Genomic DNA, 13,513 nt, shown 5'->3' with positions numbered 1-13,513 from the left:
ACTACATTGGATAGTTACGTTGTACTCTTCTTCCTACAATGCCTTCACCTGCTGCCTATGAGAAAGATCCTGTTCTAAAGGAGACAGCTTTAACTACTATTTGTTAGTAAAATAAATAAATAATAAAATAAAATAAAATAAAATAAAATAAAATAAAATAGTTCAGTCCATTAACTTGAATAGTGGATAGAAAATATTATTAATTTTTAAAAGTCATTGAAAAAAGGTAAAATAGACAGTGGACAGAGTAAACAACATTGGTCTTTAGCTGCCTTGCCACAATTTCACCAAATATCGCCTAAATTGCTATAAATTTGGTGTGGTAGGACTTTACATTTCGACCCAGATTAAAATACTCATAATGATCACCATTATCGCGCAGTCACACGGCGAGTTTACGCTGTGTTCTTGAATGTTTGCTTCGCTCTTGAATGCAGCGCACTACCCTTCAGAAACCTATTGGTTGTGTTTAAGGAAAGGCGGGACTTGGATGCAGGATGTATTGTATGATTGGATAGGTGCTGCGTGACGATATCGGAAGTTGTTCCCTCCTGTTCTGTGTGCATGTTTGAGATCAACAATATGGAAGAAATTAATGGTAAGTCGAAGTTACTAGCGAACAAAATTTTCACGAAGTATTCGCAGATACCTGCGGTTTTTAATTCTCGTGTATTTTGTGTATCGTCATGCGAGGAGACTGTAGTTGACGGTTAATCAAGCCAATTAATTAGCAGAAGCTAACTGAACGTTTCAGATTATGTTTGACTGTCGTTTGCTAAGGTTTAACCACCGTATCGTTCAATACTCAATAAAGGCCTTCATCGCCTTAGAAAAGTGAATGTTTCTTATAAACATGTATAATTATATAGTTACTGTGCACTGTAACGACAGTAACTTGATGCTGAACTTGTGAACTAGGCTCGTGACCTCCGCATTATCTAAAACCTGTTTCCAGATTAGTTAGAGCGTCTCACAGCTTGTTTAAATTTAAACTAATATAAGTTTAATTTATTAGTTTTTTTCTGCTTTTTAAATCAGATGGAAACTTAGCTCAGGTACGACACGTTGTGTTGGTGCTGTCAGGGAAAGGAGGAGTGGGAAAGAGCACCATCACCACAGAGCTGGCCCTGGCCCTGAAGCATGCTGGGAAGAAGGTGAGCTTAGTTCATGTCAATATATGCCACCACGCTGTTATATTACAACACATTATAATGCTTAATTGGATTCATTATTTAAAAAAAATGAAGAAATCTATCTATCTACCTATCAGTGCTACTATTTTGTTTTGCCGATTGTGTTCATACAAATGGGAAGCAACTTATTCATGAACCTCTGGTTTAAGGTTGGCATCCTCGACGTTGACCTCTGTGGGCCAAGCATTCCACGTATGCTGAGTATGGGCCGGCCCGACGTCCACCAGTGTGACTCGGGTTGGGTGCCGGTGTACACTGACGCCCAGAAGAGCTTGGCCCTTATGTCCATTGGCTTTCTATTGGAGGACCCAGATGAAGCTGTGGTGTGGAGGGGTCCCAAGAAAACAGGTATCTGCTAGACTGCTTAAATGGCTAATCTGAAAGGCTTGAACTGTACAAGACCTGTGAAGGTTCTCTTCAAGACATCCTCTGAGGTCTTGAAGAGCACCCTGTGCTTCCCAAGAAGCTCCAACCCTGTGTGTATTTACAATACTAAATTTAAGTAATTGTACATTATGATATACTGTTTGCGTCACCAGCCCAGTATTTGAAAACTTTGCTGTTGAGCTCAAGTTTCTTCTACCCTTCATCCTCTCCATGTCTGCATGTGCTTTACCCACAGCTTTGATTGGCCAGTTTGTGTCAGATGTAGCTTGGGGAGAGCTGGATGTGCTGCTGGTGGACACGCCGCCCGGGACATCAGATGAGCATTTGGCCGTACTGGAAAACCTTAAGAAGCACAGAGTGGATGGAGCCATTTTGGTCACCACCCCTCAGGTACATATCAGACTTTGAGACCCAACTTTAAACACACTGAGGCAAGAAAAAAAATATGCGTTGCATAGTAAGGTAAATAAGGACACTGGCCATCACTGCACCTCTGTTGTGTAGTATTCTCAGCAAAGACCAAAATATGTAGTCATACATTCCTTTAATTGGGGTCATTATTACCTACACAACTGCTGGACCAGCTAATGCATGCTAATAAAAGCCCTCTTTTATGAATGACACTCAAAGTTGGTCATGCATTTTCTTACAGGCAGTATCTACAGGCGATGTGAGAAGAGAGATCACCTTCTGCAAGAAGACAGGTGTACGGATCCTGGGCATCGTAGAGAACATGAGTGGATTTGTTTGTCCACACTGCTCTGTGAGTGAGCCTTTATGCTGCAATTTATTTGTTCTACTGAAATAGACACTGTGCTCATTTTAATATCTCCTCAGTTATTTACTCACCAAACGATATACATTTAGCACTCTTCTAGTCTTATCTCCATTTTTCCCATTTAGTATAACCTGACTTTATTTTAATCATTACTTCTTTTTTTTTTTAGGAGTGCAGTAATGTATTCTCAAAGGGCGGTGGTGAAGAGTTGGCCAAAATGACTGGGTCTGTGTTTCTAGGTGAGTCACAGTAGTGAATTACTTGTAATGCTATCGTGCAGCCACAAGGTGTCTCAGTACTCTAGCAGGAAGTTTCACTCCTGACCCACCATTCATGATTCTGGGGGTTTTCCATCACTTCCATGCTGCTTAAACAGTGGACCCAGATGCTTTGTTCAAAGGAATGATACATATCAATAGGTGTCACTCAAATGAATAGATCATTTAATAATTTCTCCTGACTGCGTACCCACTTTGTGTGGAAATCAATAATGCAGTTAGATCAGCTTACCAGTGGCACTGAGTCACCAGCTTTATATTAAAGTGCTGTACAGCTTTAGCCAGCACACAACTATAGCACATTTCATCAATGACTAATTTGAGTTTCACTACTGACATAGGATGCTGGGATGTGTATTAAGAGTTAACCTCATGTGGTTCATGTAGGATCAGTCATCTCTTCTCACTCATTTCAGGTTCTGTGCCATTGGATCCTCTTCTCAGCGCCAGTATAGAGGAGGGCAGAGACTTCGCAGAGTCATTTCCTGATAGCGCCACCTTCAGCGCCATTAGCAGTATTTCGCAGGCTTTGCTCAACAGCCTACAAACTGACTGAGACAGATTTTGCATATTTGTGCTGTGAAAACTACATTAAGTGTTGACTTCCTGTCTTGTTTAGTTCCAGCCTTATGTAACCATTTACTGATCATGCTGGTAGTATCTGTTATCTCTGCTGCACAGCAGACTTTGTGCATATCTGCTGAAGCTGCACTTGTTGTGGTTTGAAGATTGATGGCTCTGAGCGCCAAAGAAAGCAGGAAGAGATAACTACTGTTAACAACTCGCTGATGTTTTTTTTTTTGTATGTTGTTTTGTAATACGATGCAAAGCTGTGCTGTCCAAGAGAGGCTTTAAACGACAGTAAAATATGGAGTACTGAAAACGCTACAGTCTGTGTGTTTGGACGCAAGTCAAATCTAAGTTGGAATCTTCTTTAATTCAATTGTGAAAACATTCACGTCGACACATCAGGATAAATTCAATACCAGTGATAATACAGGTTTGTCGATTGGTGCTTCGGTAAAATGCGTCAGCAGCAGTGCCATTTTCAGAAAACAGACTCCAGATCAAATTGGTCAAGTCCATGTAGGAAACTAGGTCGAATCTTGCATGCTAATCTCCCTGGATTCTTGTTACATCCTACAACACATCTCCCAAACACCATTTAACCCTAATTTTTTGCAATGATATATTATTTGCATCAAATCTTGATTCTTGATCTGGATCATAATCTTCTGAAACCAGCCTGCGCTTCAGGTTCATGTTCCAACAGCAACAAAACACTAAAACCCATGCAGGATTCTTACGGCTGGAATGTGGAAGAGATGAAGTACATCCACGGATGAGGGGAGGAGAAGGGGGGCAGGTGAATAAGATGGAGAGGAGATGAAATGTGGAAATTACACTTGTGAGACCCTAACACAGGGCACACACACCTTTAATGCAAACAGCAGTACTACAGGAAAAACACTGAAGTTTGAGAATGTTCGCGTAATGATTAGAATACAGCTACACATAAAACTCCCACTCCACCAGCAACATACTAAAGGCAATCTTAATTATTAAACCGAGAATTACATCCAGAGGAATTCCAACCACTTATCACGATTAACCCACAGTGCATTAAATCTATCTATATAGATATTTATATGTCTATATATTTATATATGTATATATCCTGGGGAATTAAGAGACTTTTGCTGCATTAAACAGTTCGAAGAACAATTTCTTATAAATAAAATCAGTGGAAAAAAAAAAAAAAAAAAAAAAAAAAAAGATCTTTAGTCCATACACATTTCTCTTTACAAATAGATCCTCAAGATTAATGCAGAAACTGTGTCAACTCCCAGGCTGATATGGGAGGAGAGGAAAAAAACAAAGAAGCTGTGCGGCCCTTTGGTCAGCTCTCTAAGACCAGAGGCCAAGCTGCCCAGGCTGGCCTCAAAGCCTGAAATAAGTGGAGGGAGAAAAGGAATCTTCATCATACAGTTGTTTTTAAACACACGCACACACCCACACACGAGACAGACAAATCACTACATTGCGCATTTACAAGTTGACTATCAAATTGGGACGACTGTACACATTGTTGAGATAAGACCATATTTATGGAGCCATTTTAATTTATTTTTACCCCTCCTGCATCACTTCTTTCATCTTGCGTGCCAAAATCCCCTGCCCAAACCCATCCTTCTCTCATTTTACCCTTTTGTGGAGAGGATGAGAGCAACAATAAGCCCATAGAGACCCAAGACCTCAGCAAAAATCAAAATGAGGATCATGCCCACGAAAAGCCTTGGCTGCTGAGCTGTGCCCCTCACGCCCGCGTCGCCAACAATGCCGATCGCAAAACCTGCTGCCAGCCCGCTGAGGCCCACGCTCAGCCCAGCTCCAAGTTGGAGGAAACTCCTGCACAGAGAGAGACAGACAGTGGTCAGCACAACCTTTGAAGTTGACACGAGTCAGAGCATCTTTAAGATTAATGCGACTAATCACAGCCTGTCATTCGATACAAGTCCAGTCACCCGATAAGCTGATATTTCTTTTTCAAGCTGTAACCAATGCAACATTTTATCCAATCACCAACATGCTCATTTGATTCCTCCCCCCAGTTACGGAGTCGTGTCTGAGGCTGCTGTTTATATCCCAGTCCAACATTATGACTCATTCCCCATTTCTCAATTAACAGACTTTGCTTATAGCAAGGGACTCGATAGCCCAGGCAAACATTCAGAGCAGCTAAAAGTCTGATTAGTTTAAGAAGATCTGATGATACTGAGTAGTGAAAGTCATTCTGAAATTTAAAAAAAAAAAAAAAAAAAAAAAAAGTAATGTGATATCCAGAAGGAAAAAATAGATCATGTGGTGTTCATCTCCAGATCATTACACCTTTCCATTGTGTAGTAACAAAAAATTAAAAACCAAACAAAAAAAACCCCAAACAAAACAACCCTAACAACACTTTTACTTCTTTAATAAATAAATATTTAAAAAAAAAAAAAAAAAAAAAGCAGTTTCAGTAGCTCATTACTCTTTCTGGTAAGGCTCACTGCATATGGCCATACTGCACACTGCCCATACTGTCAGGGATTACACTGAATAAATGAATTAAGGTAGAAATCAAGGATGTTTGGAACATAAATACATTTCAAATATTTCTTAATATTTATAATAAATATGGAGTGTGAATAATTGTCTGTCTTGATATGTAATCCCCGCAATAGATTGGCGATCCTGAAACAGGTTGCTACGGAAAAATGTGATATCCGACCTGCCAGCGAAGGACTGCTGGCTGGTGCTAGGTGAAATAGGCTTACAGTGCTGGACTGAAAACTTGCTTGTGATTGATTTGGTTGCTAGCAGGTTGTCATGGTTGTCCAAGGTTCAGGTGGAAGAGGCTGACTTCTCTCCAAACCAACTACTTTCCAAGTGGCAGTAAGGCTGAAAAGTGCGAAAGAAACCAGAAACGTCTGCACTTGTTCAAGTTTTACCACCACTTGGCTCCTGGTTGGCAATTGTTTGCAGAGAAGTCTGAGTTGTTCATGCAAATTATGGGAAAATGCAGCAACCAAAGCAATCATAAGGAGGCTTTTGGTGCAAATGGCCTTTTCCACCTAGTGCCTGGCAGCAATTGCTTATTAGCTGGTTGAATGATACATTTTTTTTATTTTTTTTTTTAATTAATAGTGACTGAAGGTCATCTTTATAGTTGTGTGACTTGGCCTTAGATAATGAGGGGACATGACACTCTTGATTTTCAGCAGGAATTTTCTTTGCCCTGTTCACCAACCCAGAACTCATTATTTTGAGCGAGATTAAGAGAAGCTCCTTTAATGATTGAATAATCCAAATTAGAGTATACACAATGAAATCCGAATTGTGTAAAAGCAGAACTGGACAGTCAGTCTTTCAGAAAGAAAAAGAAAAATTGCAAATTGTGCATCTATAGAAAATAACTTGTCAGGCGAACTCACTTGTAAAGTGACTGCTTCTCTGCGGTGTTGTTGGCAATCAGCACTGCTACTACCAGGCCGTAAATGGCTATGATACCCGCCATGACCACGGGGATGATTGACTTCATGATGAGCTCTGGCCTCATCACAGACATGGCAGCAATACCTGTACCGCTCTTGGCTGTGCCATAGGCTGCTCCCAAGGCTGCAAGGAATGACAGAAAAAATAACGAGTTAGATAAAAAAAAAAAAAATTAAAAAAAACAGCAAACTAGAGCACACAAACTACAATGCACAGGTCACAATGGGCTGGCAGACAGATGACTGAACCCAGAAGGCAGAGCTGAATAATGAAGCAGAAGCGAAACAGGAGATGGAGCAACGACACAGCTGTTAGTTTCTGTTCCCTTTAAAAATCCAACATGGCTCTACTTGGGAAATTTTCCCCTTCAAATTGAAACTGATTAAAAAAAATTTCTACTAATACAGACTTAGGCGATTAAATATGTATTCTCATTCTGCCAATGTTATTTCAGAATTAGGCTGCAGAGCTGTACATATCACACTCTGAAGAACTTTGGGCTTCAGTGCACACAAAAAACTGCAGTGTGAATACATATTTATTCACAAGCCTGCAACATCTGCTGTGTACCATCTCTAGCCTGTCAGGCTGTAAAGTAATGGGGGACGTAGAGAACAAAGCTTCACCAGCAACTTTAGCTCTGCTGATCTGTGACGGCACCGTCTACGTCACACACAATCAAGTCTGACAGCAGGAGCAGAGTAAAAGAGAAAAATCAATAGTTGCCTGCTCCGAAATTAGAAAAGCGTAGTATAAACAAATATAGAAGAAAAGGCATCCATTAACAACAAGTTATAATTCTGCCTGACAAAAAAGGTCAACGTGACTCATTTCGCAATATACAAACAAAAGGCTGAAAGTGGAGGGTCAAGAATCAGAGACAGGCTGGTTTGACAAGGTTTCCTCTGTCAAAGGTGTGTGCACATTAATGCAAACCTGTTCATTCACTTCAAAGCAAAATCATGATCAAGTCAAAGCTCTGACCACACACTGCTTAAACACATTCTGTATGAGCCATCATTTTGGCTATAAACATTTTCACATTGTTATTGGGAAATTTTCAGTTTTCACAAATTCAACAATATTGCTCAATACAGCCTTTGCACTCAAATTTTGTTACCAAGCTGGCAAATCCCATGTAATAAAATATTTGAGAATACGGGGGGAAAAAAAAAGAAAAAAAAAAAAGTGTAAATCTGTAGCCTCTCATTTACGAGGACGCTATGATCTTAGGCTGACCTTGTCATATCAGTGGTGTAAAAACCAAAGCCCTGACAATGTCATTTTCTTGGCTCTCTGTAGCCAACACGCAGATGATGATTAAATCTGAAAAGTCTCTAGTGAGATCATCCTTGGAGACAGCCTGGTAAACACAGCCCGAGGTGTCCTGCACTGTGTAGAGCCTGGAGAGATGGCTTTGTGGTTAGCTTAAATAAAACTAGCTGTGAGGATCTGGCAAACAGATCTAGAGACAGACAGGAAGGAGATTCAGGCCAATCTACAAATGTGCACATGGCAGCCAGCCACATCCCCCCTCACTACTTATATTGATTTAACATCAGACTGATGATATCACTAGAGGTTAAATCACTCCTGCTCATCTACTCAGATGTGTCTTTGTATGACTGGGCACTGTTTTTTGTGAGAATTGCAAGAACCAAAAGAAGTGAGAAAAAGATTGTTTTAATTTTCTTTTTGACTTTGAAGGTGCCAAACTTTCAGGCGGTGGTGTAAATTCTTTAAATCAGATGTGACACTGACCGCAGCGCTTCAATATAAAAACTGATTGAGAAAGCAGTGATGTTTAAGGCATTTTCACACAAAGAAAACTATGGTTTATCAATATAAAATGACTTCAGGGCAATATGCTGACACACACTTCAGCCTTCGTCTATTTAAAAGTTAAAAAAAAAATTCAGCCATCCATTATCAGTGAGTGTAATACATTACGGTCAGTAATATAATGCCTCGACTATTCTTTCTTTGCATGTTTGGCCTCACTCAAGTGTGACAGGTGAGGGCTGATAAACATTCTTATTCTGTCCTGATGATTAAAAGTTTGATGTGTGGCAGAATGGTTTCTACAGTGTTGTGGAAGCAAAACCTCTGGATTTTAATCCTAATCCCCTCATCTTAGGTAAAGAGCTTTTCCTCCTTCCACCCCACAGAATATTTTATGTATGGGATGCCAATATGACGTCTTGTGATGTCAGAGCAGGAGGTGCCTGCAGCTAGAGATGATCTTGCATGCGAAATGCCTACGCAGCAGACAGCCCATCGGTCTGCCATGAATGCGGATAAATGGGGAAGCACTGGCTTTGAGGAAAGAAAAATTCAACATGAGGAAACTGCAATTTCTTCATTCGAAAACCGTTAACCAGTCTTAGAAAACAGGACTTCTAGCTGCAATGTGGAAAGGAAAAGATGCTGGTTGTGAAAACTAAGACTTGCCCTGACCGATATATTGCATCAGAAGCTTGAGGGGAGGATGTCTAGAGCCTACATGTGCCATCACCAATCATCTCTCTCCACGGAAGACAGAAACAACGCAAATGTTAAAGGTCAAGTAACTAAAAATCACTTTCTAAGAATGATTAAGCAGAAAAAAGAAAAATAAGCTTTGCAGGAAATCGAAAATTTACTGCAGAGCAAAAGAAGCAGTTTTCCAAGCTATGAACAGGCATCAACCCCACAATCAGTAGGTTTGTCAATCAGGATATAAATCTACATTTGATTTTTATTGGTTCTGCAGAGAGAAAAGTGTGCTGTGGTGATTTATGAAGGAGGAAAAACAAAGAATGCTGCCACAGGAGAAGTGCTACTTGTCCCACAGATTATAACACCCTGTGAGTATCACCTGTTCTTAGCTAAAGATCACTAAAACAATTTATTATCACCTGACACCACTGCTGCAACTCACAGCATGTGCCAGCAAGACGCCAAGCGCCATTATTAAAAAGCGAGGCATCCACTTATTTCAGCAGATGTGTTCAAACATTTTAAAATATTCTTTTGTAGGAATCTTTAGCCAACCCCCTAAAGTACGACATGCTGAGAATAAACTTAAATTGCAGCCACTATTTTAGAGCTCATGTACACTGCAGTGATTGATGTCACAGGTGCACAGGCAACAATTCCTGTTAATGAAACCACAGAACAATTAGACTGCTCAAAGCTGAAGCCTGATTCATAAAAATTCCCCATTTTCGTGAAAGCACGAGCCTCCTTTCTTCTCTGCAATGTCCCACTTGTTACTCTTTCATTATCACGAACTAGAACCTCTTAGGCTATCACGGCCTTAAAAATCATAATAAATATTTCTAACATGGGACAATTACATATAACACATGATTAATTGCTGGGCATTATTACTTATTACTTGCAACCAACATATCATATTTGAATCTGAATTGCTGCAGCTCTTGAAATCTCAAGATGAGGTCTGAAAATGCCAACTTTTCACAGATCTTCAACCGTCTTGTGAGGTCTTGGAAAAAAGAAAATAGTGGAAAAAAGGTATCAACAAGATAAATATGACAGAGCTTCCTCAGGCCTCGAGATACAACTCTGTAAATTGGTCAATTAGTGGCTTGGTGGTTTTACAATCGTGCTGCAACAGTTAACTTTGTCAATGTGAAATTATTTTTGAAGTGTGGAAAAACATTACTGCCGTGACACCAAATTAAAGGAAGAGAAGTATTAAATTAGGAAATACTCCATAAAACAAATGTGACCTGTAATAAAAAACAAGCAGGTATCAAAGTTCACTTTTTATATTACTTCCCACTTTCCATCTTAAAGCCCTGAAACCAGTCATGTTGAAACTGAGTTAACAATGACTTGATATCTAAAACAGTTTCCTGCTGACTTCTTAACTTTAACATTCTGAAGTTAACGTGTAAGATGATAAATACCCAGATGGCATTTCCAAGTCAGAAGGCTCATCATGTGATAATCATGTGATCTTGTGTCATTCCTTACAGCAATAAGGAAGTTAACCAGCTGATCCTGGTTTCCAATGCTCAGTTGTAAGAAAGACGTTTTCAACCAATGAGTAACTTCAATTACACGCCACAAACAGGACTCAAACCGTTTATGTATTGCGAAAAAACTCGAGCTTCACGAGTTTCACTTTCTAAAATTACATCCTTTCTTATACAACTCCTACAACCTATTATTCAACACCCTTGTAGCCTTAATGCAGCAGGGTGGCATTTTACAGGAAAGTGGCAATCAACCCAACATGCCTAAAAGAAGCACCCTAACAAAAGGCCGTGTTAGGAGTGAACCATATTACAACTCAGTCTCATAATATTACTTTATTTGAATAAAGTATTGGCACGATCGTAAATATGTTCGCATCCCTTCCCCTCTCATCCGTTTTGCTTTAGACAAAACAGGCTAACGCCAGAGCTAACTTTTGTAGTCGTCATCAGCTAGCCAACTAGCTTTGACTAGTCCTCGCAGTCTCGTGCTGAAGCGGGAAGGCTAGCTGTGACAACTGTATTTACAAAAAAAATACAAACTAAAAATTAGCAAGTTGGGAAAAAGCCAAAAATCACTGGCTGCACCAGCGAAGTCTAAATAAACGACTGCTCGAGATTAGCTTTGCCACGATAGCCAGGATAGCGAACGGCCCTCACACAGCGAGCTCGGAAAGAAGTACTATGGCTGAGATCGCCCCGTTGGGACGCATGCACACACACACACACACAAAAGATTAAGCTGCAAAAGAAAACAGCGCCACTGGTTAAATAATAATTGACATATGAAATATAATCCTTTTATAATTACCGCTGAACACCATCGCCGCAGAGGCACCCATCGCTGAGAAGAACGGGGAGTACTCGGGGCCTTCGTTAGTCGACATTCTTTCTCACGTTTTACGGTAAAAAAAAAAATAAACTAAATATACAAAATTAATTATATCTGGTGAGTCAAAAAGCGCACTTCACGAAACCTGTCGAAGGCCACGGAATTGAAATGCTGAAGCGACTATACTAAGAAGAAACGTTCTTGTCGCCTAACCTAACAGTGTAAACGAAACAGTCACGACTCCTGCGATAAATACCCGGCGCAGCAGTACAAAATGGCGAAGCGGAAAATATCACCTGACTGGCCGTACGGACAAAACCTATCACTGACAGGGTGACAGGGGGGCGCAGTAAAAAAAAAAAAAAGGTTAATGATTCACTGTTCGACACAGACTGTTTACAAAAGAAAATGTACGGGTTTAAAGCGATGTTTTAATGACGTAGTCCGAGGAAAAACAGCGTTTTTGTTCTTTCTTTTCACCTTTTTTTTGAAGGTCACCCCTATTGTGCTTCACTTTGGTATGCTCCGCTGCAGGCTTTCCCTTTGATATCTACATTTAATTCACCCTTCCGAAGAATTAGGACGAAATGATGGGTGAAAGCAAGGGATATCTTATTTATTATTTTCTACACCTTGCACCCGGGCTAGGGCCATTCAGTGGAAGATGCTTTACAGTCAAGTGTGATATGCAGCAGTTTACCACATAACAGTGGGAGAATCCCCATTTCACTGAGATTAAGAAAGAGGAAGGGGTCATGAGAGCTCGGACCCCGAGGTAGAGATGAAGAATGTCTGCATGTGTGACTCAGAGAGAGCTTGTGCAGTCCCCATGCCTCCTCCTCCTCCTCCTCTTCTCCCATCTATTCCTCTTACCCTGCTCAATCTGCATTGCCTAGTCAAGTCAGCACTACATGCAGGCCCCCTCCCCCAGTGCTACTGTAATAGCCCCATGACTCGTGATGCCATTTCTCCACAAGGACCACAGGCCTCCTTCCTTTCGATCACTTTAACTGGCCAGTATCTTAGTAAATCAGGGGTATAAAACAAGATCAGAACATTTGGAGATGGGGATGATGTGTGTGTATGTGTGTGGTGATGCTGCTAGCAAAACGGTCACTATGAATGAAATGACTTTCATTTCTGTTTTCTCTTTCTCTGGTGCTTGAGTGAACACTCATTGATCGGGGAGGGGGAAGAGAGAGGTGTGTAGCATTTCAGCTGAGACTGGATTATAGTGTTCATACTCAGAGCCTATTTAATAGCATGCAATGTGATAGTCTACATACCTACTTCCTTGATTCCTGTTTGTTTTGAGTACATGGTAATGAATGTGTTGTAAGGAGAGCATACGCTATAATTTATTGGCTCATGTCTGGAATTACTTTTAAGGAAGGGAAAGAGGGAACTGTGAGAAGAAGGGCATCATGAAAGGCACCATGAAACGTTTGCTCCAAAGTGTCAGTGCACACTGTGATCCTATATCTTTCAGTGACTCTGCTCAGTTCCACATATGTTATATGTCATAGATAATGTAAGAATTGCCCTTTATATAACGGATAACACTGAGATACCCAGACTGGGATAATGGGTTTTCATTAACTTACATTTAAATTTACATAAGAAACAAAAATCCTCAACATCATTTTAAACACACACACACACACACCCCAGTACCAGCTTCTGCAATATTCGGTCTTTGAATCAGATCTGTATTCGTTGGGACCTCCTCAGCCTGTGTCTTAACCCACCCACTCACTAAGCCAAGCGGCAGGGGTGGCGGTCAAGGAAAAGACCCGTCTCAGTGTACTGTTAAACACTTAAGCATCTTATTCCTCGAGGCTAAGAAGCGTGGTTTTTCAAGGAGATGCGCCAGACCAGCATCCAAAGGAGCAGCTAAATATAGACGCGCATGTGCGATTAGCAGAGTGTGAATCCTGAATGGCGAGCACAGCCTTGGTGAGACAGAGTCAATTCCACTTACTGTAAAAGAAGGAATTACTCCACTCCTTCGCCATTTAAGCTGCTGC

General features: G+C 40.6%; 2 protein-coding genes across 2 annotated transcripts; one reads left to right on the top strand and one right to left on the bottom strand.

Moving 5' to 3' along the window:
* Positions 1 to 460: 460 nt before the first annotated feature.
* Positions 461 to 3,519, top strand: nubp2 (nucleotide binding protein 2 (MinD homolog, E. coli)). The gene is made up of 7 exons (XM_003438457.5): positions 461 to 598; positions 1,039 to 1,154; positions 1,343 to 1,541; positions 1,816 to 1,970; positions 2,233 to 2,343; positions 2,528 to 2,597; positions 3,053 to 3,519. Exons 1-7 carry the CDS (start codon positions 565 to 567, stop codon positions 3,190 to 3,192), a joined length of 825 nt encoding a protein of 274 aa, XP_003438505.1. The 5' UTR covers positions 461 to 564; the 3' UTR covers positions 3,193 to 3,519.
* A 309-nt stretch (positions 3,520 to 3,828) lies between these two features.
* atp6v0cb (ATPase H+ transporting V0 subunit cb) lies at positions 3,829 to 11,764 on the bottom strand. Its single transcript, XM_003438458.5, has 3 exons — positions 11,466 to 11,764; positions 6,611 to 6,794; positions 3,829 to 5,045 (listed from the first exon to the last, which is right to left on the bottom strand). The coding sequence occupies exons 1-3, from the start codon at positions 11,539 to 11,541 to the stop codon at positions 4,838 to 4,840; spliced, it is 468 nt and encodes a 155-aa protein (XP_003438506.1). The 5' UTR covers positions 11,542 to 11,764; the 3' UTR covers positions 3,829 to 4,837.
* Between the last annotated feature and the right edge of the window lie 1,749 nt (positions 11,765 to 13,513).

This window comes from Oreochromis niloticus, linkage group LG8, assembly GCF_001858045.2.
Source record: "Oreochromis niloticus isolate F11D_XX linkage group LG8, O_niloticus_UMD_NMBU, whole genome shotgun sequence".
NCBI lineage: Eukaryota > Metazoa > Chordata > Actinopteri > Cichliformes > Cichlidae > Oreochromis > Oreochromis niloticus.
This window is presented reverse-complemented; position numbering and strand designations above follow the sequence as displayed.

Bases quoted from the DNA above. Each gene is read 5' to 3' on its own strand.
- atp6v0cb (XM_003438458.5), bottom strand. From the start codon at position 11,541: ATGTCGACTAACGAAGGCCCCGAGTACTCCCCGTTCTTCTCAGCGATG. The intron at 6,795-11,465 runs GTAATTATAAAA...CATTCCTTGCAG, and splicing joins TGCGGCGATGGTGTTCAGCG to CCTTGGGAGCAGCCTATGGC. The intron at 5,046-6,610 runs GTGAGTTCGCCT...CTCTCTGTGCAG, and splicing joins GAGAAGCAGTCACTTTACAA to GAGTTTCCTCCAACTTGGAG.
- nubp2 (XM_003438457.5), top strand. From the start codon at position 565: ATGTTTGAGATCAACAATATGGAAGAAATTAATG. The intron at 1,155-1,342 runs GTGAGCTTAGTT...CTCTGGTTTAAG, and splicing joins TGAAGCATGCTGGGAAGAAG to GTTGGCATCCTCGACGTTGA. The intron at 1,542-1,815 runs GTATCTGCTAGA...CTTTACCCACAG, and splicing joins GAGGGGTCCCAAGAAAACAG to CTTTGATTGGCCAGTTTGTG.